This window comes from Penicillium expansum (genome assembly GCF_000769745.1).
Source record: "Penicillium expansum strain MD-8 chromosome Unknown contig38, whole genome shotgun sequence".
NCBI classification, from domain to species: Eukaryota; Fungi; Ascomycota; class Eurotiomycetes; order Eurotiales; family Aspergillaceae; genus Penicillium; species Penicillium expansum.
The window spans coordinates 84,742-110,408 of record NW_015971156.1 but is presented as its reverse complement, the minus strand read 5'-3'; the positions used below and the strand labels follow the sequence as shown (position 1 = coordinate 110,408).

General features: G+C 48.7%; 10 protein-coding genes across 10 annotated transcripts; 5 read left to right on the top strand and 5 right to left on the bottom strand.

Moving 5' to 3' along the window:
- Nucleotides 1-579: 579 nt before the first annotated feature.
- Nucleotides 580-2,247, top strand: PEX2_011800 (CRAL-TRIO domain-containing protein; the record flags this gene model as incomplete). The annotated part of the gene is made up of 3 exons (XM_016738457.1): nt 580-1,341; nt 1,399-1,440; nt 1,642-2,247. The coding sequence occupies 3 exons, from the start codon at nt 580-582 to the stop codon at nt 2,245-2,247; spliced, it is 1,410 nt and encodes a 469-aa protein (XP_016603811.1).
- Nucleotides 2,248-3,846: 1,599 nt separating this feature from the next.
- gliJ (dipeptidase gliJ) lies at nt 3,847-5,345 on the top strand (the record flags this gene model as incomplete). The annotated part of the gene is made up of 5 exons (XM_016738456.1): nt 3,847-3,913; nt 3,969-4,128; nt 4,189-4,391; nt 4,545-4,599; nt 4,862-5,345. 5 exons carry the CDS (start codon nt 3,847-3,849, stop codon nt 5,343-5,345), a joined length of 969 nt encoding a protein of 322 aa, XP_016603810.1.
- Nucleotides 5,346-5,604: 259 nt separating this feature from the next.
- Nucleotides 5,605-12,339, bottom strand: gliP (nonribosomal peptide synthetase gliP; the record flags this gene model as incomplete). Its single annotated transcript, XM_016738455.1, has 4 exons — nt 5,605-8,031; nt 8,085-8,174; nt 8,254-11,663; nt 11,727-12,339. The coding sequence occupies 4 exons, from the start codon at nt 12,337-12,339 to the stop codon at nt 5,605-5,607; spliced, it is 6,540 nt and encodes a 2,179-aa protein (XP_016603809.1).
- Nucleotides 12,340-13,062: 723 nt separating this feature from the next.
- On the top strand, nt 13,063-14,546 carry gliC (cytochrome P450 monooxygenase gliC; the record flags this gene model as incomplete). The annotated part of the gene is made up of 5 exons (XM_016738454.1): nt 13,063-13,698; nt 13,765-13,999; nt 14,040-14,137; nt 14,213-14,317; nt 14,379-14,546. The coding sequence occupies 5 exons, from the start codon at nt 13,063-13,065 to the stop codon at nt 14,544-14,546; spliced, it is 1,242 nt and encodes a 413-aa protein (XP_016603808.1).
- A 360-nt stretch (nt 14,547-14,906) lies between these two features.
- On the bottom strand, nt 14,907-16,265 carry gliM (O-methyltransferase gliM; the record flags this gene model as incomplete). Its single annotated transcript, XM_016738453.1, has 2 exons — nt 14,907-15,916; nt 15,974-16,265. The coding sequence occupies 2 exons, from the start codon at nt 16,263-16,265 to the stop codon at nt 14,907-14,909; spliced, it is 1,302 nt and encodes a 433-aa protein (XP_016603807.1).
- A 758-nt stretch (nt 16,266-17,023) lies between these two features.
- On the bottom strand, nt 17,024-17,802 carry gliG (glutathione S-transferase gliG; the record flags this gene model as incomplete). The annotated part of the gene is made up of 2 exons (XM_016738452.1): nt 17,024-17,685; nt 17,745-17,802. 2 exons carry the CDS (start codon nt 17,800-17,802, stop codon nt 17,024-17,026), a joined length of 720 nt encoding a protein of 239 aa, XP_016603806.1.
- A 227-nt stretch (nt 17,803-18,029) lies between these two features.
- On the top strand, nt 18,030-18,584 carry gliK (gamma-glutamyl cyclotransferase gliK; the record flags this gene model as incomplete). The annotated part of the gene is made up of 1 exon (XM_016738451.1): nt 18,030-18,584. The coding sequence occupies one exon, from the start codon at nt 18,030-18,032 to the stop codon at nt 18,582-18,584; it is 555 nt and encodes a 184-aa protein (XP_016603805.1).
- Nucleotides 18,585-19,786: 1,202 nt separating this feature from the next.
- On the bottom strand, nt 19,787-20,903 carry gliT (thioredoxin reductase gliT; the record flags this gene model as incomplete). The annotated part of the gene is made up of 3 exons (XM_016738450.1): nt 19,787-19,878; nt 19,948-20,426; nt 20,485-20,903. The coding sequence occupies 3 exons, from the start codon at nt 20,901-20,903 to the stop codon at nt 19,787-19,789; spliced, it is 990 nt and encodes a 329-aa protein (XP_016603804.1).
- An 831-nt stretch (nt 20,904-21,734) lies between these two features.
- Nucleotides 21,735-23,413, top strand: PEX2_011720 (Major facilitator superfamily domain, general substrate transporter; the record flags this gene model as incomplete). The annotated part of the gene is made up of 4 exons (XM_016738449.1): nt 21,735-22,106; nt 22,165-22,658; nt 22,725-22,806; nt 22,865-23,413. The coding sequence occupies 4 exons, from the start codon at nt 21,735-21,737 to the stop codon at nt 23,411-23,413; spliced, it is 1,497 nt and encodes a 498-aa protein (XP_016603803.1).
- An 856-nt stretch (nt 23,414-24,269) lies between these two features.
- On the bottom strand, nt 24,270-25,367 carry PEX2_011710 (uncharacterized protein; the record flags this gene model as incomplete). Its single annotated transcript, XM_016738448.1, has 4 exons — nt 24,270-24,400; nt 24,475-24,968; nt 25,045-25,111; nt 25,184-25,367. The coding sequence occupies 4 exons, from the start codon at nt 25,365-25,367 to the stop codon at nt 24,270-24,272; spliced, it is 876 nt and encodes a 291-aa protein (XP_016603802.1).
- Nucleotides 25,368-25,667: the final 300 nt, after the last annotated feature.

The following is a 25,667-nucleotide window of genomic DNA, read 5'->3' as shown; positions in this document are numbered from 1 at the left end:
CATAGGGGAAAGGGTAAATGTCGATCAACCATTTGGATTATTTTCAACAAGATAGGCTGATTTCAGGGGTCAAAGTACTACATTACGTTGTACATTGTACATTGTACACAGGTAAATTCTAGCTCTCGTTTCCTTTTATCCTAATTCTCCAAAAATGACCTGAGACGCCATCAAATATCGAAATCCATCTTTTTTACCCACATGTGGAACTACTTCCGACGGCCCGAAGCTTCCCTCTTGTGGTTGCTGGAGAGGAACTTGTGGGCTATCTAGTACAGTGCATGTCATTCCTGCGATTAATTTCATCATTGCAGTTACTTCACTTAGACAGGAATTCAAGAATGGAACAAGCCCCGTTCCCCGTGGGGACCGAGGCAGAGTCCGGGGTATGAGGGGTTTCATGTGGATTTATGATGATCCTCCTGGATTTTTATCATGATACCTCCCACAATCCTCCGCCTTTCAGTCTTTTAGAATGTTTATTAAGACCAAGCCATACCCCGCAATCTAAAGCCTTCATTGAATCAATCTCAGATTCGACCCATTCATTACAGCTCACGCTTGAGTCTCCTAAGAAAAATGACTGCCGATGGTCCGAAACTCGGCTTCTTGGGCAACATCAACAAGGATCAGGAGGCGAGATTACAAGATCTTTGGTCCATTTTACTCAAGGCAGTTGAAATATCCCTAAGCAATGAACCTATCGATGGCTTTGTGGAGGAGCCTTTCAGTCCCACTCAATCCCAGAGACGGCTGTCGCTCCTTAGCCGCACACAGAGCAAAGTCTCTGAAAAGCCTACCCCGACCCCGAATACACCATATCACCAAAACAGTATGACATACCTTGGAGAAATAGGGGCTGGTATGGCTGAATCCCATGCAATCAAGAAGGCCCTCTCGGAAATCTCACCTACTGAGCTTCGTACCGGAGTACTCGACACTCTCAAACACGACCACCCCGATGCCGTGCTTTTACGCTTCCTCCGCGCACGCAAATGGGATGTTCCCAAATCCTTTGCAATGATGGTGGAAGCAGTTGTTTGGCGGCTCAAGGAAATGCACGTAGACGAAGATGTGATGGCAAAGGGAGAGTTACATGCCCTCAAGCAGACGCAGAGCGAATCCAGCATGAGCGAACGAAAAGCCGGAAATGACTTCTTGTCGCAAATACGCATGGGAAAGAGTTACGTGCATGGTGTTGATAGGGCTGGCCGCCCAATCGTGGTGGTGAGAGTCCGATTGCACAAGCCTGGGGCTCAGAGTGAAGAATCATTGGAGCGACATATTATTCATTTGATGGAATCGGTGCGGCTCACAATGGCTGCTCCGATTGAGACCGCAGTACGTGTCTCATTTAACGGCGGCGACGTGAAACAGTTCGCACTGACTCGGAGTTAGGCTGTTTTATTTGATATGACGGGCTTTAGTCTGTCCAATATGGTATGTCAATTTTTCCGGTCCATGCAGTATGACTGTCATTCCTCTACATCGCTGACCCTTTTCTTTGGCGTAGGAATATCCACCTGTGAAATTTATTCTTAGGTGTTTCGAAGTTAACTATCCCGAAAGCTTGGGAATTATGCTGATTCATAATGCCCCGTGGGCTTTTTCAGGTCAGTCAATCATGTTGGTTGTGGCTAGGGATACCCTGTCTGGCCTGTCCTGCTACTTCTTGGATCCCTTGCAACTCACCACTTCAACATTCTAGGGATTTGGCGACTCATTCGAGGTTTGATGGATCCAGAAATTGCAGCCAAGGTCGAGTTCACGAACAGTGTCGCCGAGCTCGAGAAGTTCATCCCCCGTGATCAGATCGCGGAAGAGATGGGCGGTGACGAGAAGTGGTCATATAAATACATTGAGCCCAACTCCACTGAAAACTCAAGGATGGATAATACTACGATACGAGACGCCTTGAAACGCGAGCGACAAGCTATTTGTGAAGAGTTCCTTGCTGCTACATCTGGGTGGATTGAGGCGACTAAATCAAAGGACGTGATGAATCTTTACTCCAGCGAAAGCGAAAGGGCCTATTTAGCTGAGCGACTGCGCGTCAACTACTGGAAACTTGACCCCTATTCTCGGGCTCGTCTTCTCCTGGACCGAACAAATATCATTCAGGATGGTGGCAAGATTGAATTTTATCCTAAGAAGGCTCCTATGGAAAGTGACGTTAGAACAACCAAGGCACTGGACATGAAACATTTAGAGCGGGTTGAGGATGTTGTTCTAGCCATGCTGTCGTAGATATTCATGAATGCTGAAAGTTTTACGTTTTTCGATTGAGATATTTCCAAGGACAATCGGCCACTTATGCGGCCTTGTCATGTCGGTTTCAATGCTTGTCTCTTAGACATCTGCTCCACCGATCAGGATTTCTAGGTGGATGGCAAATTACTGCTACTCGCCCGTATTCTCATGATTTTAAGGTATTTCTATTACGTTTGAGTGCAAAGGGAATTCAATGAAACTAACTATTGCTGTGTTTGTTTAAACATATTTTCCTTTTTTATTGACGAAGAAATAGAAAAGAAAAACAGACACGTAAACCGCGCGTAGCAAGGGCAACAGGCGAAAAGATCAAAGCGCCGCCAGGAACAACCAGCCTAGTGATTGTGGAGCTCAAGAAATAATAAAGACGGTGCTAGAGGCCCAAGACACACCAGGAAACAAGAAAGAAGCCAAAGAAAATGAACGCAGCGCAGTTGGGAACGCGAGGATACTAGTCGACTGAAAACTGAGCATGCCCAACCGAACCAATGGCAGACGGCATGTTCGGAGTGCCCACCAAGAAACTCAACGACCACACAGAACGGGAATATGCCCGTCTTGTACAAGCAATTGTTGCATTCCAGTTCTACACGTCTTCCCACCGTGAACATGTAGGTCTGGGATAGGTCTAGTTGAAGGCGGTGCAGAGTTGAGGATTGTCCTGCGGTATTGTAGCATGGCTCAGGTTGCCAGGCCCAGGAACCTTGGGCAGAATAGCAAGAGGTGACTCGTCGTGCAGCCGCGGGAAGGCAGCTAGGAGCCGGTTCGCGGCTGGGTTCGCGGAGTAAGTGGGACTTGATGAAACGGCCTTCCTTCGCGTAGGGGCAGGCAAGTCGAGTGAAGTGGGCTGCCTAATCGGTTGAAGGCTGCTCACGGGCTCGACTGATTAGTCCTGGGAGGTTACTATCATCGCCTAGGCGATGGTATACAGGGCCAAGGGGCCCGGCTGTAAATGTTAATGTAGCTCTGTCGATCATAACCAAGAAGAGGGCTCTTACAAGGAACTCTCCATTGTTAATGATGTTTGAGGATTGACAGTTCACTAAGTGAGACGAGGGTGACATAAAGGAAGAGGATAAAGAGGAGAGGAAAGAGGCTGGGTTAAGTACCCAGGCGTGAAGGAAACATCCGTACGAAAGAGCGCCTGACTTTTCCTTGTCGAGAATTGGGACAAAGACTACTTGCCCATTGTTCCGGGCAACTTCGAGCCTTTGATGGAGGGAAAGCGCTGAATGGCCAATTACTATCAACTTCATTAATTCTGCGCAGTGAGAGAAAAACGATCAAGTACCATGTCAATGATCAGAGATAGCTGTATATCTGCGTAGGCTATAGAGCCTTTGATTAAGGTCAACTGCCAGAAAATTGTAACTGATAGAAAAGATGTCAAAGATGGTGGCTATAGGTCTTCGTCCCGCCTTTTACCACTAATGGTAGCTGACACATATTTCGGTCTCCTTATAGTTTCGGTCGCCGAAACGGCATGGGTATATTGGCCTATAGAATATCAAATGAATGAATAGCCCATCTATAATATCTTTGAATCAGCCAACCTTCCATTCAGTACCAAGCGAAATGTATACCCGGGAAGAGACATGGAAACAGCAGGCTGCACGTCTTTTCAAGGAAGTACCTCTAATTGGTGAGTGGCGAGCTTCGTTGGTGACCTTTGACAAATAGCCTCATATATAAGTTAGATGGTCATAATGACTTCCCGTATATCATCAGAGGCTGGTTGCAAAACCAGATCAATGGACAAGAATCTACCATCCATGATATGCCGATAGGACAAACGGATATCCTTCGCCTTCGAGCCGGGTCAGTCGGGGCTCAGTTCTGGAGTGCATTTGTTCCCTGGTAAGACCCATCTCTCTTGCAACGCTCTTATATATTTGTATCAACTTAACAAGATATTAGTCCAACACCTGAGGAGCAAGAACAAGGTTGCGTGGCTCAATTGCACAAAACTCTTCAACAAATTGATCTAATCCATCGGCTTATCGAGATGAACCCAGATACCCTCGTACTGGCCGAGTCAGCAGCCAGCATCTTAGATGGTTTTCACTCGGGACGCATTGCAAGTTTGATTGGAGTAGAAGGTTTGCATCAGATCGGCAATAGTATGAGCGTGCTTCGGATGTTTCACCAGCTTGGAGTCCGATATGTGACTCTCACGCATAATTGCCATAATTTATTTGCCGACGCAGCGGTCTGTGTTTGAGCACTGAAATATCATTTGAAGGTTGAAAAGCTGATCTCTGCTGACCATATAGACAGTATCCACGCCACTACATTCAGGCTTGTCCCAAAGAGGGAGAAGGCTTCTGGGTGAAATGAATCGTATCGGCATGCAAGTCTCACTTCGTTTTCGTCTATCCACTCTTCAGTCTGGCCGTGTTGACCCGTTCTTTTCTCTATATCGCTAGGATGATCGATCTCTCCCATACATCTCACGCGGTCCAAGAGGAATCATTGAAGATATCAGAAGCACCAGTCATTTATTCCCATTCATCCAGGTAAAGCTTCGCGTTGAAATACCCCATCTTGTAAAAGAGAAGTCTGGACCTTTTACGCTAACATATTTGAATAGCTATACAGTTTGTCCGCACCCCCGCAATGTCACAGATGGAAATCTCCAGCTGCTTCACCGTAACGGTGGAATAATCATGGTCTGCTTCTTGAGGGAACTCACCGATGCGAAACCTGCTTCTGGCGCCACTCTTTCCAGAGTTATTGACCATGTCATTTACATCGGTGAGAAGATTGGATACTCGCACGTGGGCATCGGATCTGATTTTGATGGAATGCTCCGGGGCCCTGACGGATTGGAGGATGTTGCACAATACCCATCTCTGGTGGAAGGAATGTTGAGTAGGGGGATTTCCGAGACTGATGTGAAGAATATAATGGGCAGAAATCTCATCCGGGTGATGGAGGAAGTAGAAATATTCTCTCATCTAGCGAAGGCTGCATCGCGAGAGTTCCTTGCTGATGATATTGGTGGGATATGGGGTGCGGATATCAAGGAACAACTGCTGGATGAACGAAAGAGATGCAAGTCATTAGCCAGCTAGCTCAAGATGTCTGCCAAAGAAATAAATGAGCATGTTGCCTTTGATTCGCTTTATGGGGAGGAGAGGAATGGGGCGTGGTGTTCAGTTCACCTCTTGGTTGGACATTGCGGAATATCGATGATCTCCAGATTTAGAATATGAAGAGAACGACCGCGACTATATTGAAAACTTGGTTCAAATAGTATAGCTACTAGATAGAAAATATGGCGTTCAAAAAAAAACAATTATATTTCATCTTTCACCAACGCGATTGCCATTCTTATCCAAGCCAACCCACCCGTTTACAAAGGTGCCAAGCTAAGGCCTGGGCAGCGGGTAGCTCAAAAACTGTCGAAATTGGCATATCCACGCCAACCCGCTTCAGCTGACGCTGCAATCGCCATACATCGATAGAGTTACCCCCGGCCTCAAAGAAGGACACCGAGCAGGGAAAATCAGCAAGATCAATCCCTAGACAGGCCGCCATCTCCCGGCGAAGGATACCCACAAGTCGGTCACAAAGGGCATTTGTATCATCGTCCCCCTCGCCCTCACTGTTACTATCTTCTTTCGTCTCTGGGAAAGTATGTGCCAGGCGTTTTTCGATGGCTGAACGCGAGAGTTCTAACGAGAATCCTTCCAAGACACATCGTAAGGCCTGGTCGATGAGGTTGATGGTGGCAGGCGCAATCTGGTGATGGTCATATTCAGTGCGCAAAACCCAGTGATCCGCCTCCAGCTCCGTCCATTCGAACATGAGCAAAAACTTGGATCCTGGGGCATAACACATCTCACGCTGCACAACCAGCCCGTCGACATCGAGACAGTCCTCCATGGCTCCCTTCAAATGGAATGTAACCATAACTTCAAAAATTGGATGCTGCCGGATGGTGCGAGGCAGGTGAAGGATGTCGAGAATTTGTTCGAAGGGGATTGCATATGCCACTGCTTTTTGACTCGCTTCGCGCATTGATTCTAGGATGTCCACACAATTTGCATTTGGTGGAGTTTTGATGCGTAGTGGTAGTCTATCCAAGAATAATCCCACAGACCTTCGCTCAAGGTCGGACGTTCGATTTTCCCACGGACAACCTAAAACCACGTCATCGGTCGCGCAGAGCCACTGCAGCATCTGAGCAGTCGCCGCGCATACAATCTGGTGTTTTGTCACGCCGTATTTTCGCGTCAATGATGTGAGCCCGTGAATCATAGTACCATCAAAGTGACAGATACGAGACGTGCCCTCAAAGCTTGTCTGAGTGAGGTCACGGTTGATGGGGAGTCGTTGAGGAGCGCCGTCGAGGTATCGTATCCAGAAGTGGCGCTCCTCAGGCGTTGCCTTGCGAGACCAGGCAGATGCTTGTAGATAGTTTAATCGATCGACTTGGGCAGTGGAACCTCGGTAGACTTCTGCTGTTTCCCGGAAGAGATTCTGTACGCTGTTGAGATCGGCAATGGCATGGCTGGTGACAAGCAGGAGACTCTGCTGGTCCATAAAAACGCGAATAAGCTCATCACGAGCCAAGTCAAAACCCCTAGCAATCTCTCTCGCAACATAAATCAATTTACATTCCTGCACCCGCGGTGGGTTGTTGCGGAAGACCCGAATCGGTCCCTCCGAAGTTTCAATAAAATTACTGCGGAGTAGTTTGCGTGATGCTAGTACCGCATTCAATGATTGAATTAAAAGCTGGCGGTCGAATTTGCCATCGAAATGGAGTAGGACAGGAATGTTGAACGAGCGGACATCTGACGCCACGAGATACTGGAACCAGGTCTGACGTTCCAACTCAGACAGATGATGATCAGGAAGTGCCTTGTGGGTGGGCAGTTCCTTGGAAAGGGGGGCCTGGCGTTGACGGGACTTCACCAGGAGTGCCTGTTCCCCCAACTTGGGATGCTCAATTACGTCCCGCGTCGTCATGGAGATGCCATAGACGCTGGCAAGACGAGCAGCAAGCAGCATTTGTAGGATAGAGTGACCGCCGAGGCGCCTGAAGTCATCGTCAGGCCCGAGTTCTACATCGTCCACCAAAGGGAGCAATATCTTCCAAATTCCCGTGATGCCTTCGGCAATATGATCCAAGAAAGGCCTAGTGAGGGGGGTTGATAATTTAGTCACTGCAAGAGTGCCGATTTCCTTCAACCTCTGATAGTCCACCTTGCGGTTTGTCGTCCAGGGAAATTCATCCAGGGGCGTGATCATCTGCGGTACCCAGCTTGGCTGGAGGGTTTCTCGGAGTCTCTGTTCCAGGTGGGCCACATCAATTGAAGAAGGCATGACAAATGCAACCAGGTTGTCATTAACGACCATTGTAGCGGCCTGTATTAGTTGTGGCTCCTCTTCATACATTCGCATCTCGACTGAAGCAAGCTCGACGCGAAACCCCCGAACTTTCACTTGGCGGTCCAATCGACCAACGTAGCAGATTTGCTGGTCATTTGTCCAGTATCCGTAGTCGCCAGTGCGATACATTCGCTCGCCATCATGCCAGGGATCAGGCAATACACGATGTGCTGTTTGCTGGTCATCCCCAATGTACCCACGCATGACCTGCTCACCAGCAAGGAATATTTCCCCTGTGGTGCCATCACGCACAGGATGCAGCTCTGGAGTTAAAATATACATTCTTGCGGTCTGGACCGCTTTCCCAATTGTCACTTGCTGGCCGGGAACTAACCGTGTGAAGGATGTGCAGATAGAACACTACAGAAACCCATCAGCGCGTTATACTCGCGTCTTGTGGTGGCCGTACATACCTCGGCAGGTCCATAGGCATTGTAGAATACACGATTTGCAGCCCACCTATCTAATAAACCTGGGGTGACAGGCTCTCCTGTGGCATAAACCTGTTACGAATATTATTTAGTTCTCGGGTCAGGATAATAGTGCCTAGGGACGTATTGAAAGCACACAGGAATTTCTCACCATGCGTAGATTAGGGTATTCAGTCGGGTCCAAAGCACTCAGCACTGAGGGAGTTATAGTTGAGACGTCCACTTTTGCAAGATGAGCCAACGGATCGCTGGGATCACGAAGAACGAGAGTTGCCCCATGAAGTAGGGCCGAAAAGACCTCATTAGCGCAGTAATCAAAGGCCGGCGACATGAATTGAGCAATACGGCGACCTGGGCAGCTGAACATAGTGGCCTCGGGGTTTGACTGCAATGCCAGAAATCCTCGATGGCTGATGGGAACACCTTTTGGACGGCCCGTCGTACCAGAAGTAAATACAATGAGAGCATCATCGTTCGCCTTTGCAGATAGGGGAGGCCGGTGCGATATCGCATCGAACGCGCTGCAGCTCAGAAGATCTGCTACAACCAGAATATGGATATCCGGCAACTTCAGCATAGCGGTGGGACATGCATTCGGTATCAACAGCGCATCCGCCCCACTGCGTGTGTATACTGCAAGCCGTCGATCCATCGAGTAGGCGGGGTCAAGGGGACAGTAAGCCGATCCTGATTTGAGGATGCCCATGATTCCAACGACCCAGTTGATAGAGCCATCGGCGTGGATAGCAACCGTCTGTGCGTTGGGAACATCTTGACGAAGCCGATTGCACACTACATTGGAGAGCCGGTCTAGTTCCGCATAGGACAGAGTGCACTCCGGCCCTTCCAGTGCGACAAGATGAGCATGTCGATCTGCAGATACTTCAAAGGCCTTTGCGATATGCGTCTCAAGGTTGAAATGAGACTGGGTCGCACCACATTCCATTTTGAGCGTCGAGTCATGATGGAGATTCTCAAAAGCGCTACCTGCATAATCCAGCCAGCTGCCGATCGTCGTGGCATCGGGCAATGTGTTTAAAGCGCTTTTCATAGCTTGTGATAGGGTTTGCATATGTTGGTCACTGTGGACGGCTGGGTCATACACGAGACGGAATCCAGCATCCTTTTCAGCCAGGAGACTAATAGGAAATGTGGTGTTTTCAAAGAATCGTTCCTCCTTCGGGACAAGGGCAGATTCAATGGGCGGGAAGTCGTACTGTGTTGCCATCAAGTTGTCCAACCTATAGCCAATCTGATCTGATGAGGACCATGCATACGCACTGATGGTCGCCAGTCCCTCCATGACGGCCTCAAGCTGCTGCGGAATGGATGCATCTCTTCTCAGCTGGCAGAGTAGCGGCAATGTAGCCACCAGCGGCCCGACCGTGTTGATGTACTCCAGCTGGGTTTCGCGACCAGAGAAGACTGCTCCCACGACCACCAGGTGCCGCCCTGTATATTGTGCCAGTGCCATTGCCCATGCAGTATAATAGACGGTGGCCAAGGTGACTTTGCACTCCTCGGCGAGTTTCTGTATTTGCGGCAGACGGTCAGCACACGAAAAGCGTATTTCCTGGGCGCGGTATGGGATGTTGTTGGTCTCCTGCGATCGACGCTGGTCGTTCAGAATTGGGAGCGACCGCACTGATTCTAAATAACCGGCCCAGAATCGCCTTGCTTCGCCATCCCGTTGGCTCTGTATCGCTAACAACCCCCCTGAGGCATCCATAAATGATGGACTCATAGACAGGTGCTGCCCTTGCACTGCTCGCTGCACCTTTGTGAGGATAAGCCCTACTGAATAGCCGTCGAGCAGCGCGTGGTGAGCTGTCCAATTAATCGTGACTTCACCAGCATCTTTCGACCCGGGTTTGTCACCTGTATCATCAGGCATTAATTTCATGACGTCCAACCGCATACCGAGGCCGACAGATAAAAGAGCAGGATCAGTCAGAGCGGCGTCATAATCTTCGCGTCGCCTGAAGGTGGCCTCCACGGGATGACAGATGTAACTGCCAACCTTGGATACCTTCAAGTGGTGCGGGTGAAGAGCATGTTGTATCTGCACACCACAGGCGATATCAAGGGAGATCTGCGTGCGGAAGACAGGTTCGCACTCAATAACCCGCTTCCAAGCGTCGCAGATATGCTCCGCATCACTTAATGGGTACGTCAACTGGAGCTGGTTGGTGTTAGTCCCATTGCGCTCCAGAGTGGGCGCGGCCAGCTCCAGCTGCAAAGGAGTCAATCGGCCGATTTGAATGTCCAAAGGCAGGAGCTTCCCCAGATTCAACTGTGCTGCTACCTCTTCGCGTAGTGCTGACAATTGGGGCGTTGGATTTCCACAGTCTGACTCTATAGCTGAGGGAATTGGCTCCAAGGCATGGGCACAGCGAAGAACACCACGCAGTGTCGGATGCCGGTAGATGTCTGGGGTAGTGATGGAGATGCCACGTTCACGACAGAGTGAGGTGAATCGAAGAGCTGTCAGTGAATTCCCACCCAAGGCAAAGAAGTTGAAATCTATCTGAGAGGGCGGGATGTCTAAGCCAAGTGCGGTATACATGCATTCAGACACAACTGTTGCCATATCTCCTGACAGCTCAGACGTCATGGAAGAATCATCCAAAGTGGAGCCCTCGTACAGGATCGCACTAGAGGCTGCAAGAAGTTGATCTTGACTATGATCAAGCAACTTGAGAATAGCCCTGCTGTCAATTTTGCCATTAGGGGAGATTGGGAACTGCTCAGCGGCACAGTAATGATCGGGGGAATGGAAGGAGGAGAGTCGACTGTTTGCCTCACTGCGCAGCCTATCTAGTTCAGCAGAGGCTGGTGTTACCAAAACCACCAAGCGTGACTCTATCATGCTCGCATATACATCGCTGACACCACAGCCCATCATCCGCAACGGCTCTTCTACGTCAGCAGCGAGGTTTACCAAGAAGCCACGATTTTTCACCGTTCGATCAGAGCGACCGCGGAAGTCCATCACACGGGTCCCATCGTTGCGACGAATCCAGCGTCCCTGATCGCCCGTCCGATAAACTCGAATGCCACGCCAGGTAATGAACCGCTCGGCTGTAAGCGCAGGATCGCGATAGTATCCATCCGCCAAACCAATTCCGGAAATAACAATCTCGCCGTCCGTATCATAGTCATCCACTAAGGTGAGATCATTCCGAAGCAGGTACACCGGTCCTTGTGACATGGGACTGCCAATAATGCTGCTGCGAATCGTTCCCGTCTCCCTAGAAACCTCGACTTCTTGCATCAATGACGCACAAGTAGTCTCTGTCGGACCATACGCATTGAGAATTCGTACACCAAAATCCAGCCAATGTGACAGAATCTGTCCATTCGGTGTCTCGCCTCCGAGTAAGATGGTGTGGACCGACAGGTAGCTATCGGGGAGAGAAGAAGGCAGGGGGAGAGTGGCCAGGATCGACGGCGTGGAGGCTAGGATCGAGCATGTCTGTGCTTTGTCGTAGAGTGTATCCATGCTCGCTGGCACAACCGTGCCTGAATTCCCTAGAATGGAAAATAGCATGCCCGTCGACGCTGAAAACTTGAATTAGTTGGGCTTTCTCCGTCATAGAGTGGCCTTGTGTGCAGGTGACTAACCATCGAACGCGACCGACAATATATGGAGCACACGGTCACCAGCTTGGACATCCATATTGAAAGGACTGGTATGCCCGTAGTTGGCTATCGCGCGATGGGAAAGCATGACACCCTTTGGTTTGCCTGTGCTGCCACTAGTGAAGATGATGCACGCTAATGCTTCGGGGGCATTGATTGTGCTAACTTCAGCGGCATACTCACTGCTGCCAGTACTGCGTGGAATGTCGACCGTTTGGAGATGAATAATGGTGTACTTTATGTGTTCAAACGAGGTACCAGTGGTGTTGATGAGAAATTGGCTATCAACCGAGGATAGCACGTTCTCAATCCGTTCTCTGGACCAAGAGCTCCGGTCGAGGGGAACGTAGCAGGCTTTCGCCTTGAGCACAGCAAGCAGAGCAATGATGTTAAGGGTGCCGTGCTCGGTGAGAAGACACACGATGTCGCCTTCTTCTACGCCCCGCTGTTGCAACTTTTGTGCCAGGTATGTTGATGCCGCGTCCAGGTCGGTGTAGGTTAGTGAGCCACTTTCATGGTCAACTGCCAGTTCGTTGGGGCTGCGCCGCACCGAATGAGCAAAGAGCTCACACAGATCGGAGTCCTTGTGCTGCATCACTGCTTCGGCAGATGATCAAACGGGGGGAGCTTGTTGAAAGGGGAGAGTGGGTGGACCTAAGGTGAGTGAAACAACGGATTCAAACGTTCGATATATTATATCATCTCGATTTTCCAGCATAGTTATCTGCCGCGTAGTAGAGCCTCATCGACTTCCGGTAATTCCTATATGATCCCTGGGTGCCCGAGACCTCGGTCGCCCTTGTGCATATTTCCCCGACGGCGGCCGATAAAACGGAGTCCGTTTTGTTCCCAAGCCCGGGCGGATCTTTTGCTGTTAAGGACCTCCGGCACGCCCGGTAGTGATTCAAACTCGAACTCAATCACTCTGGTTTGATTATGGCACATCCGATTACTATCATAATCTGTCTCGTGCTAGCGTTCATCGCCTCTCGGCCAGCGCTTCATTGGCTGGTCTCCGCATTGATCGATGTAGGCCCTTGCACTCCTGTATCTCACCCCAAAGATTCTGATCAGCTGTAATGTTAGTTATTTTTGCGTTGGAGATATCCTCTTCTTGCACCAACTGGAATCAGGCCACTGCCCTGTGCTCGTTTTTCCTGGCCCAATGGCCAAGGTACGGAGAAATTCTTTCAAGGGCGTTCTGTCGCTCGGGAATGGCGTCAACGGTGGGGTCCCATTTACCAAATATGGTCAGGCTGGACACCCGAAATGTACGTGTTTTTGAATACCAAGTAGTAAAGCGCTAGGTAGAAAGCTGATGACTGACAGTGTCTTAACCACGCCTGCGCATGCGGCCCAGTTCTATCGCACGTCACACCGTCACGCAAAGGCGAGCAATAACAACTCCGGGTGGCTTTTTGGCGAGGTTCTCGGGGTCTGTGTCGGACTACTTAGTGGTTCCGACTGGCGACGAGTGCGGCAGCATCTCGAGGAGCCTTTCTCCCGCCCATCCGCCACGAGATACACCGCAAGATTTGTAGCCCAGGCTCGAGAATATATCCAGAATGACCTTAAAGCCGGGTCAGTTTGTCTGTCTAAAGTACCAGGTGCCATCAGTTTCGAGCCTGCCCGGGCGCTCCAGCTTTTCCCGTTCTTTACAATGGCCGAGGTTCTTTTTGGACCTCTGAGTCCATCACAACGTAAGGTCTTGGTCGGCCTGGCACCCCTTCGTGAGGAACTGTTCAAGGAGGTCATTCGTGGCGGCGTCAACCGTCTTTCGATCGCCCCATACCTACCCTGGTCGGGCGTGAGACTGTTGAAAACCTTCCAGAAACAGTGGCAAAGCTTCGTGGAAGATGCCTACACACATGCTCTGCAGGACAAGGGAGCACTATGTTCACCGGTCATTTCCCTCTGGGAGGCATGGAAAGCTGGAAAAATTACGGAACGAGAAGTACGTACCTACTGCTCCCCAGAAGGTGAAATTAACAAGGAATTTGACTAAAGATGATTGAGCCAGTGTCTTCAAACGCTCGATGAGTCACTTTACGCGAATCTTGATGTAACCACGCATGCTATCTCATGGAACATGCTGTTGCTAGCACAAAACCCCATGGCCCAGACGCGAGTGAGGGAAGAGGTCATTCAAGCTGTGGCTAAAACCGGAGCTGAGCCATATGAGTGCTTTATCGATCGTGAAGATACCTTCCTAGCGGCATGTGTAGTTGAATCTGCAAGACTGAGGCCAATCCTACGTGAGTTGATCCCTTTGTGGCCCTACAATGGACAGTCAAGTCGATACTTACCTCTGGGTTTTGTCTCCTCCAGCTTTCTCTAATCCCGAATCTGCCCCGGAAGATCAACTTGTGGACGGCTATCTCATTCCACAACATGTAAGTAGCCGTCATATTGGAAACAACCTACCCAAGATACTTGATCATCCTCACCACTCACTCACATCCACTTAGACCAATGTAATTGTCGATGCCCAGTCAATAAACATCGATAACCCTTTCTGGGTGAATGGCACTCAGTATGATCCGAGTCGCTACCAGAAATTGAAGAAGGAAGAGGTTAGATTTCCATGGCATCTGATTCATTTCTTAGAAGGTTGCTCTGCTGATATAACTCTAGGTCCGCTATAATCTGTGGCGTTTTGGTTTTGGACCCCGACAATGTCTTGGAAAGAATGCTGCAGAGCGTATGATGAGGGCCATCACAGCGGAGATGGTGCGCCAGTATGTGTTGTCCGTTCCGGAAAATGTAGCTAGCCAGCTCGATGCAGTACAGGAAGACAGCTGAGTTGGGTTGCCCTCAGTGCAAATGGAGTGTGTGCCGGTCACCCAAGATCAGTTGCCAGGTTAATCAATCACATAAGTTGGTGCCATAGACATGTTGATGGTTCAGAAAAGAGGTCGAATATGAAAGTGTCATTCCGTATACTTGCTTGGTGCTGTGTGCAACGTGGAGAAAGGGAGAGAGCGGGAGACACCGGCAGTATTATTGAGGCGTTGAGGCGCGTGGACACGTGATGAGCCAGTTTGTTTACATAAATTTCAGATGTCAGGTTAGCGCTTTACTTTGTCGTCTCATCTTCAAAGAGAATTTTTTATTGCGGTTCTTCTTTATATACGGAGTAGATATTTAATATCTCCGATAGTCTCAGACAGGTCGAAAGTCAATAGCGCACGGCCATGCCTGGCGGAGTTGGTGGACCTTCTCGACGCGCCAACCTCCTAGCTTCCCCAAACGGTCCCAATCTTCCATTGACCGTTCCTTGCCATTACAAGTAATCATCATGACCAGATCACCATAACGGGGTAATCTCCCTGAACGGCCAGGTGTCTTGATGGACTCGAAGACAACGAAGCGGCTCACTGGCGACGCCACAATGCTGCGCCGCACATTCTTCAGTATGGTAACCACGTCATCGTCCACCCAGTCATGCAAGCACCATTTCATGGTATACACAGCTGATGCAGGGATATGTTTTAGGAAGTCTCCAACTACCAGCTGCTGGACCCGTGGGCCGATATCGGCAAACTTCCCAGTATCCTCCCGAAACTCGGGGGTAACCAAATCGATGACAGACTCTAAATCCATGATCCCCCCAACTAAGTTGGGATGTTCGCGGAGGATCGACGCAAGGAATGACCCTGAGCCACCCCCGAGATCGAGAATGGGCTGCTCGGATCCAATATCCGCCCAGGGATAGTCGGCTACCAAGCCCTTGGCCTGCGCAACTGCCCCTGCACCGAGGGTTTTCTGGAACTGACTAATTTTACCTTGTTGTGAGAAATACTCAAACAGGTTCAAGTCTGTGCCGTATTCGATTTGCGCAGCCGTCCGACTTTCTCCCAGCTTCACGGCGTCCGGCATCGACCGGCTCACGTTAAAGAACTCGTTCGGATAGAGGTCGGCCCACAAGTGCCACTGAGTCCAATGCTCATGGCGGAGCAAATCAGACACGCGATTGTTCGTGTATGTGTGCTGGTTTTCATCATAAGCAAATATGCCATTGTTAACCAGTGTGTCAAGAAGCTGCGAGAGACGCTCTGGCTGAATTCCACAGCGCAAGCCCAGCGTGCTCACCGACTGGGGCCCATTCTTAGCTAGATGATCGGCGACACGGGCGTCTACCACGGTCCAAAGGACTTTACTATTGAGATATCCTGCCAGGGAGTGTAGATTAGCAGACGCCGTTCAATCCAAGGGCACTGGCATCGTACCGAAAAAGCCATCTGTGAGTAGTGACACCGACGGAACAAGTTGCAGTTGCACATGGTCCATTGCATCTACCACCCTCTGTGCCAGTTGCTCCAACCCCTGGTTGGGTAGTTGATCAGGGTCGTGGAGCTGATTTCCTAGCAACGAAGCTATTTCAGGGTATTGGATAGTCGCCAGCACCCGTTGTACATGACTTTCTAGCTCATTAAGCTCGTGAAGTACCTTCTTCAAGTTTGATGCATCTGACATGTTCTCGTTTGCTGGCGGAATGTCTTCTGTCCGTGCCGGTGCCATTGTTGTAAGGATATCTCCAAATCTCTTGGTCGCTCGTCTCGTTTTCTTCGGAAAATAGAACAAATTCTACCTGGAGGTAAAGGGGTTTTTTTGATCCAGACGGTCGATTTCTTTTAATGCGTAGACTTTCCGATCCACCTGCACATCTGTAAGGTTGAACTGAAATGTGATTTATTCCGAGTTTCGGTGACCGAGTCAAGTAAGATGTCACGAATAGAGCACGAGCTGCCATACACAACAAAGCCGACGCTTATGGCAGACACCGATGAAATTGCACACTGTCTTTGATACTCCCAGGTATAATCGAGGTCTGCTGATATTGTTTACGGCATTGCTTTCTAACTCTATGATATCCGGTGAAACAAATAGACATGTGCCTGTTTTCCTAGAAAGCCAACTACGTCTAGCTCTCTACATCTATCTGTACTCTATCAAATATACAATGGAAAGACTATAGCCTAGGCAATTCATGGGTCTACACAAGCAGAGAGAGCCCACATCCACTCCACAAAATGAACCTGGTGCTTAGACCATTACAGCCAGTTTTAAGCAAGAAAGAATAAACATCAAGGATGAAGGCTTGTATCCAGGCTGAGATTCTGCGGCCTACTTCGACCTTGTCATCCGATGAAGCATACCAGATAGGCACTCCATCCAATTTTCAGGGAAGAGATATTACATGAAATTATTGCATGCATACTTCCCTCTCTTCCGTTGCACAAGCTTGCCTTATCGGGGTGCGATCATATACTCTCGGCCTATGCTACATGCCCGTATTCCTTTTCACCGTGTCCGAAACTAGCACACCTTTGCCACGCACGTTTCACGGCCTCTCGCTGGCCCATTCGAATTGACCATTCTTGTAATTTTGGCCACTTCCCAAGCTCATGGCCAAAAAGATTCGCAGTAGACTCCATCGCGAATGGCAGGAAGGCAATATCGGCAATCGTCGGCCGATCTGGGAGAGCCAAGAACAACTGGCCTGGCTCATTCAAACGTCTCTCAAGAATGTCATATTGTACGGTAATATTCTGAGAGAGTTTTGCAATAGCCTTTGGGAGTTTTTCGGGGTGAAGCGCATGGAAATATAGCCAGTATTTAGCCGTCGGGCCCAACGCAGCCGTGTGGAGAGTCAGCCAATTGCCAATCTCTGTACGTTCACCCAGATTGCTACCGCCAAACTTTCCATCGAGATCGTAGGCATCGGTGATGTAAGTCAGGGTTGAGCTTGACTCCCATGCGCGCACGCAGCCCTTGCCGTCGGGTAATTGGTCCTCAACGGCGGGCACCATCTTATGCGGGTTGATATCGCGGAACCATGGTGCGGAAACCTTTTCAACCACATAGATATCATGTGGGATTCCCAGCTCTTCGAGCAGGATTAGTGGCTTCACGGTATTGTGGGTGGATGTCGCGGTTCCTAAGAGTTTCCCCGGTTAGCGCTCCATGTTTCTTGTAGATACTACTCGTGCCACATACCTTTCACAACAAAAAGCACCAGCTTGTTTGCTGGGATATCAGAAGGTCTAATGTCCATAGTGAGTTGTTTGAGAAAGTGTGATGTGACTGACTATCCATGTAGATTTTTGCAGCTCGTGCGGTAGACTATGAAGTTCGAGTGTACCCTAATCTGAACGCCGTCCGAATTTTCGGCCACCGTTAGCAATGTAACAGATTCGAACTGAACAGTTCTATAATGAGATATTTTTCTATTCCTACGTTCAGCTGGAACCTAGACCTAGCATAGCTCATCTCTTCGAAAATATGGCTGCCGACAAGAAGGGTATCTGGTACTTCGCCTATGGCTCCAACATGCGCTCTTCCGTTATGAAACGACGAGGAATAACCGCGCTGGATGCCAAAGTAGTAGTTGTTTCCTCGCACTACCTCACGTTTGACATTTTCGGAATCCCCTACGCAGAACCCTCTTTTGCTAGTATCGCCGCCTTCGTGTCAGAGAAGGTCACGATACTTCAAACGGCATCTCCCGCAGGTTGGACGGTGGTCCCCGCTGCCCATGGTGTAGCATATCTATTGACCCCTGCAGATTACCGCCAACTGGTGATTAGCGAGGGTGGTGGAGTTGCCTATGATGAAATTGAAGTCGATGCTGAGGTCCTCCATGTCGATGAAGGTGGGCATGAACCAACGAGGTTGGTGGCGCGGAGCCTACAGGCCAAATACCCCTGGGAGCCCAATGGGGCTCCTAGCGCACGATATCTTGTTCGTCCACATTCCTCGATCTATCTTCGGAATCGTCCAAGCAACGAATCTAATCCTCTCTGGTTATTTTGTCTTCTGATAGGGCCTCCTCTCTGAAGGATGTAAGGAATGGAACATGCCTGAACATTACTGTACCTACATCGAGTCGCTTCCCTCATATGATCCTCCTCGATCAATCATCACCCGTGTGGGAGGAATGATTTTTCTCGCTTTCTGGCGACCTCTTCTGCGTGCTTTAGTTCTACTCATCAAAGCAAAAACGGATACTCATGGACACTGTCCTAGCTGGTTGGGATGGGTGATTATGACTATGTATGGACTGATGTGGATGTGTCATGACAATATTCAATGCAAGGTTTGGGGAAGGGGAGATGGCACAAAGTTGAACTTCCGAGCAGTGTGATATATATCTATGGAGGATGTTATCATCGGCTCAATCAGACCATATTACATAACAAACATATCATCCAAGCTTCGGAAAACCGCGCAACTATGGTGTAGATCATGGCCCAGAAGGCCCCCATTATAGCCCATTAAGGGGGTTTAACCAGTATGTTATAATCGCTCTGTTCTAACCTTCTACTTATTATATACAGTTTAAATCTTTAGAATTTATGATAGTTATAGCTATATAAGTATATATTCCAATTTTAAACAAAATCCGAGCAGTAGAGGTCGAGATACCATAAAAAAGGTTAATAGTTACTACTTTCTAAGTGAACTTCTGCAATTTATAAACCACCTAAATAACAGGTTTTCTCGCGTTTTTAAATGCGATATATATATCAAACCAATACCTAACAGTAAATGATTTGAAATAATCAAACATTACCTTAAAGTAAAGGCTAAAAACGGGGACTAAATAGAAGGTAATTAAAGAAATATTGCTTCTAGGAATTTTTGTATTGTTTGGTGCTTAGTGGGCCGGCCAAGCCCAGTGGGTTTTCACCCCGGGCCTATAGCCAACCGGTGGGCCTAGGGATCGGGCCCAAAACTCAGCCTATTAGCGGGTTGGGGTGGGTTGGGCTTTGGGCTTTGTGGGCTATACGGAACTCTAAACATTACTTCGTGGGCTGTCTATGGAAATTTTTGTGACAGGTTGAAAGATCTCCATTAAGATTGTAGAGAACTACGACAATATAGGCTTCAAAATACATAACTAAATCAGAAAACATGCCCCGGATTCAAATGCGCATATGTACTAATTGATGGCGCGCTATCCGTAGGTTGCGATGCACAGAACTATTCCATGTCGCTCTCTATGCTAAATCTAAACTGTGGAGGCAGCCTGACTCAATTCATGCCTCCCCGTTCTTCTCATATGCAGCAAGGGCACGTGCACCCTCTTCGTTACAGAGCTGAAAGGAAACTCCCGAGCCTGCGCGGACACCTAAATCATAAAATCAGGTTAGCAAGAGAGTCACTTCTAATATCGAAAGTAAAGATCTCTGTTACACACCAGTACTCATAGCAACAGCTACTTGCTTCAACAGCTGACCACCATCGCCAGCCACAAAACAGCCTGGCAGACTTGATTCACAGAAGAGTGGGTTCACCATCACTTCGGCACTCTGCTCCATTGTTTCAAGCCCGAGTTGATCAATCAAATTCTGTGATCGGTTGATAGTCGGGGGCTTGTGCAATAGCATACCGAGAGTGACAGTCTGCGTATCATCAAATTCGATGCCGATAGTGTCCCCTTGGTTCATCAATCGTCGAATTGGTCTCTCATCAACCTTGACGCCACTGGCAGATGCCGTGCGAAGCGCCCTCTGAACACCTGCATCGGTTGATAACGGCCCATTGCTGTAGATAGTGACATCCTCCGAGAATTGTAAGCTCATGAGAGCAAGTCCCAGGTATGCTGGGGAGGAGAACTCCAAAATTCCCACAGGCTGGCCCTGCTTTTCATAGCCATCACAGAAGAGACACTGGTAGCTATATAGCCAAGTTAGTCAACTCTGGAGCAGCCAATTTTACTGCGACTTGAACTTACATGTGTGAAGGCCAGTTCTCCCGGTATCCATCGATGTTTGTGGGCAGCAGATCCTCTGACCCAGTAGCCAGAATCAACTTGCGCCCTTTGTAGATGGTCTCATCTGTATCAGTGATCTGATACCCCATATAGCCGTCCCCAATATCCGTTTGGGCAGCCTGCGAGACTTGGGCACTGGAGAACTGGATACGAGGATACTTGTCCTCGATCTGACTGCGAGCGATCTGGCGGAACTCGGTCGGTGGGGTGCCATCCCGAGACAGAACCGTATGCATGGCTGCCACACCCAGGTTTCGATAATGACCAGAATCAAATACTAGTGCCGTGCGTTGGACTCGTGCTAGAGCCAGGGCGGCCGATAGGCCTGCAGGTCCACCTCCGACGATCAATGCGTCAAAAACGAATTTGGTCATATTCATCTTTCTCTGATAGAAACGACAATTAGAAAAGATAATTCTCAATAGAAAGAAGTTGATGTGTCAAGACTAGGGCTTTGCTTTTTGAAGTCCTTCGCCTCGGACACTTTTCTGCGAAAGTCTCCGTCCTCCGCTGCAGATGACATGGGTCCAGAAGTCCATTTTCCGGAGACATCATCTCGGATACTTTTCATGCAAGAATATTAAACTAATTCAAATAAAAAGGAATTTACCGGGATATTCTAGTAAGCCGATAGTTTCCATGTTTTCCAAGGGTACTCAAATATTATTTTCGCATGATATATTCAATTTCTAGATGTACCACTTTTTACACTAATCTAATGGTTCTTGTGCTACTTTACCCCTATACCAGCAAGCAATTTTGTAATTTTATAGTACACAGCATATAGAAGGAATTGAGGACTCTAGAATCCTTACTGAAAAAAAGAAAAAAAGAAGCAAAAAAAGACCAGGTCTATACTACAGGGGTACCCATATGCAGGGAAACCAGTAGTACGAAGTATGAAAGAAAACAGCATCGGAAACATTTCGGACACTTTCTAGCTACACGCATTCAGTGTCTTTGCTTGATCTCTTGCTCCCTGGGTCAGCTCATCAATACATTCCCTGCCTAGGTGATTTCTAATTTCTGTTTATTAGGCCTGTCTAGATTACAAGATCGATGTCCTTAAATATGTTGATTTTTGCTCTGGCCAATGTGTCATTACCATTATTCAAAGCATATTATATATGTACCTGTTACAACATCATTAAGCTCTCAAGTACTATCCCCCAGTTCTTACCATAGTTTCTGGGTACTGTTCTCTTCTCGTTATGCCTCGCGTACTACCGCCATACGGCGACCGGACCAAGTCCTCAGTGGCTTGGGGAGTCGTCACTGTCGCCTGTATCGTTAATTTTCTCGACCTCTTCCAGAGTTCCATGGTCATGTTTGGCCTGGCTGATATCAAAGAAGCACTGAAATTCAGTGATGGTGATTTGAATTGGGTCTTGGTGGCATACACGCTCACATTTGCCACGACTCTCCCTGTCGGGGGCCAATTGGCTGACCGCGTGGGTTTACGTCTCACCTTTCTCATTAGTACTTTTATGTTATTCTGGACGAATATTCTGATCTCTTGGACCCCAAATCAAAATGGCATGCTTGCTGGTCGAGCTCTGGCAGGTGTTGGGGCTGCCTTGACAGTTTGTCCCTCCCTTTCTGACCATTTGGATCGAGTATCTTTTTAACCATCTTCTACAGTGCGCAACTGGGATCTCCGTCATTAGTCACACATTCCCTCCCGGCAAAGATCGAAATGCTGGACTCGCAGTCTACGTCTCCTGCGGACCAATTGGTACCGTGCTAGGCGTCATCCTTGGGGCGCTGCTTACAGCTTCCGCGGCTGGTTGGCGCTCGATGTTCTGGGTGAATTTCATTCTGGCTGGTGTTGCCTGCGTGCTGGGCTTCTTGATCATCCCAAACTTTGACCGGGATACGACTCGTGGATTTGATTATTATGGTGTGGTCACTTTCATGGCTGGCACCTGCTTATTGATCTTCGGATTGAATGATGCGGTAGACCTAGGCTGGAAAAGCCCTGCCGTGATAGTCACCATTATTATAGGTGGCCTGTTGCTCCTCGCATTTCCACTCGTGGAACGTAAGGTTCACGAACCGGCAGTGCCATTGTCAATTATGCGCAACCCCCATGTCCTCGTTCCCTTGACCGTCTTCATGTTTGTTGGTGGTGGTTGGTGAGTGATTCCATTCATCTCAGCATTGTTCAAGTTATGCCTCGCTCACGCGGCCTCGTTTCACAGGGTCACTTGGTTCTTCCTAGCCACAGAAATTTGTCTCAACTCACTCCATTACAAGACGGTGCTCGCGGCGTGTTACTTCTTAGTACGTATAACGAGATCAAGCTAGCATCAACATCCTGCTAACTGTTTCTTTTGCACAGCCTGCAACCGCGGTTTCCATGATTGGAGGTGGCATTGGCAACAAGTTAGTCGGCATGGGTCATACCAAGATTGTCATTGTAGCCGGATATGTCATCAGTGTGGGCGCGCTCGTCCCTTGGGGCTTTGTCGGGCCTCAATTCGGCATTTGGTATGTGATTATCTTCTCGATGCTCTACCTATTTGCAGCACCGGGAATCGCAGTGGCTGCGCAGGCCATCGTGTTGAATGAGATTCCTTTGGAAGATCACGGCACCGCGGCGGCCCTCATGAACGTCATGTATCAATTCGGAAGTTCTCTCTTCCTTGCGGTTGTCAATGTCGTGATGGGGAGTACTGGACGGAGCGGAGACCTGAGTCGCGATCTCCTCACCCAGTACCATAATGGTATGTGGACCTTGCTTGCTTTTACCGCCACGGGCTTGGTTCTATTTGTGGTGTTCTATCTTCCACGAGAGTCCCGTCACGGAGGCATGCTCGACAAGTCTCAGAACGAGCCAGTTGAGATTAAGGACGAGGAGGAAGCTGTAGGAGAGATCAAAAGCACTTGAAATGTTCTTTGAGGTGATCGAAGCTATGCGGTTCCATCGAGTCTGGCACAGTGTTACCCACACCATCAAACCCAAATGTGGACTACCTGTATTTTTATTTGACTTCATATTAGTCGGCTTTATCTAGTTTATTATACTCGGGCTTATTTGAAACAACAATCTATCCAGGATATATTTACCAATCTATTTGATAGGAGACGGAGTGTACATAGTTCAATGTTATTTTAATACCAAAACTAAGGCGTAAAGGTCGCAGGGTGAATGGAAATCCCACCTGCATAGTGTGGATACATGAAGCCTTTCTACATCACCTTTCAGGGTATTTGGGATGATACTACGGAGGACGTCTTCCGTAGTAACTCCTAGATAGAAATACTATCCCCCCCCCTCTCCAAAATACGAGGCAAAACAAGCGGGAATCACACACGCATTTTATGACTTTAGGCGAAATGATTCCTTCACGACCGCCATGTATTCCACAATGACAAAGGACTCGAAAATTATTGTAATAATAAGATAAGGGGCATAATTGTGAGCTTTATAGTCATAACACATCATGACGGTCGAGACTTTACGAAGAAACCCACTGATCTGGGAATGGAAGGCCAATCTACTCATAGCCTGTTTATAATAATTACGAAGTATGTTGTATGGCGCACGGAGTACGGAGTACTCCGTAGATAAAATGTAATTTAATCAAATCGTAAAGCACTGCGTACTCAATTCCCCTTCAACTTAGCGCCAGTTCTCCACACATACCGTTTCATGCAGGGGCATGGTACTTTAGAGTGATTGATATTTGCAGATCAGTTCCCTGTCGACGCGAAATATAACCTAACTCGGTAACTCTCTTCGCCTACAACGAACGTCGGCCAGTAACAACATTGATACGCACCGTAAGTGGGTACAGGTCCATTTCTCGCGCCAGTTCCCGAGGCAAAGCGTCCCACGCCGCCTCACTCAGTCCTAGGGTGTCTTCCTTGGCGCCTAGCAAAGCCGAAATCGTCAGAGACTGAAGATGCAATGTAACGCGGGAAAAGGTGACGTGAGACGATACGTACTTCGATAGTAACCCATAAAGGTCTCCAACACGTGCAGCATATTGGTACGGCCTAACACCCCTGCAACAAGGTCCGGATTCCCCATTCCGGCCGCGATGTCGTACGTCGACTCCGTTACATCCTCAAAATTGTACTGACGGACCCATCCAGCTATTTGATCTGCGGCTGTAGGATGGATCAGAAGACTGCTGGCCAGCCGGCGCAGCACCGTAAAAGCGGGAGCCTGCTGGCGTTCGCGTTCGCGTTCGCCTGAGGCCTCGGTCTTGGCCGAGGTCAACATGTCCACCTCAACAAATTGAACCCACCCCCCTGGCTTGACTGCGTCAAGCAGATTCCCAAGGGCTGGCTCATGTTCGGGTAAAGACGGAAATAGAAATCGTTGGTGGACAAAATCGAAGGTGCCAGTCCAGTCGCCGGGGAATGGCTCGGTTACGCTTGCCTTGACAAGTTGAATCTCAGCCGTGATTTGATCCGGTGCTGGAAAGAGATGATCCCTGGAAAACGGCAATTTATGATTAGTCTTAGGTTTGATTCTCGGGGCATATTCCTGCATTCTGGTAGAATACCCACCCGATATCGAAGGCCACAAAGCTCGACCCCACTGGGAGTTCTTTGGCCGCATCTAAGCACCAAAATCCTATGCCGCGTTAGAAATAATTTGCATATGATTTCTGCACGCTAGCATCCTTATTCGGAAAATGGTACAAACCATCGGCAGTCGCGGAATCCAACACATGCATAGGCTGGTCTGGTTCAATTGGGGCAAAGACTAGCTTGCCGCCCATGGAGGCCTTGATCCAGTCATGCTGATTGCGTAGTCGTTGTATCTCCGAGGTGGTATGTGGCATGACATATGTATAGTCGGCCGAGTGCTCAGAAGTCTTCGTCATCATGACTTGTAGAGAGATGAATGAAAAGATAAGTGTGGTAGATTTGGACCTTGAAGAGAAAATTCTGTAGCGTTCGTCTACAACGGTATAGTTTTAAGATTTAAATATACAGGATATGGGGTTTATTTTCATGACAGCGACGCAATATCCCATTCTTCACTTTCCACAATGGAACGGCCCCTGTTGTACCGCGCTTTCGGATGCCGAAATCTACGCTACTTGTCCGGTCGATCTCCCATGTGGCTAACGGGGTACGTCCTAGACTGGGACGGGTGGTAAAGTCAATCACGAAGGAAACAGCCA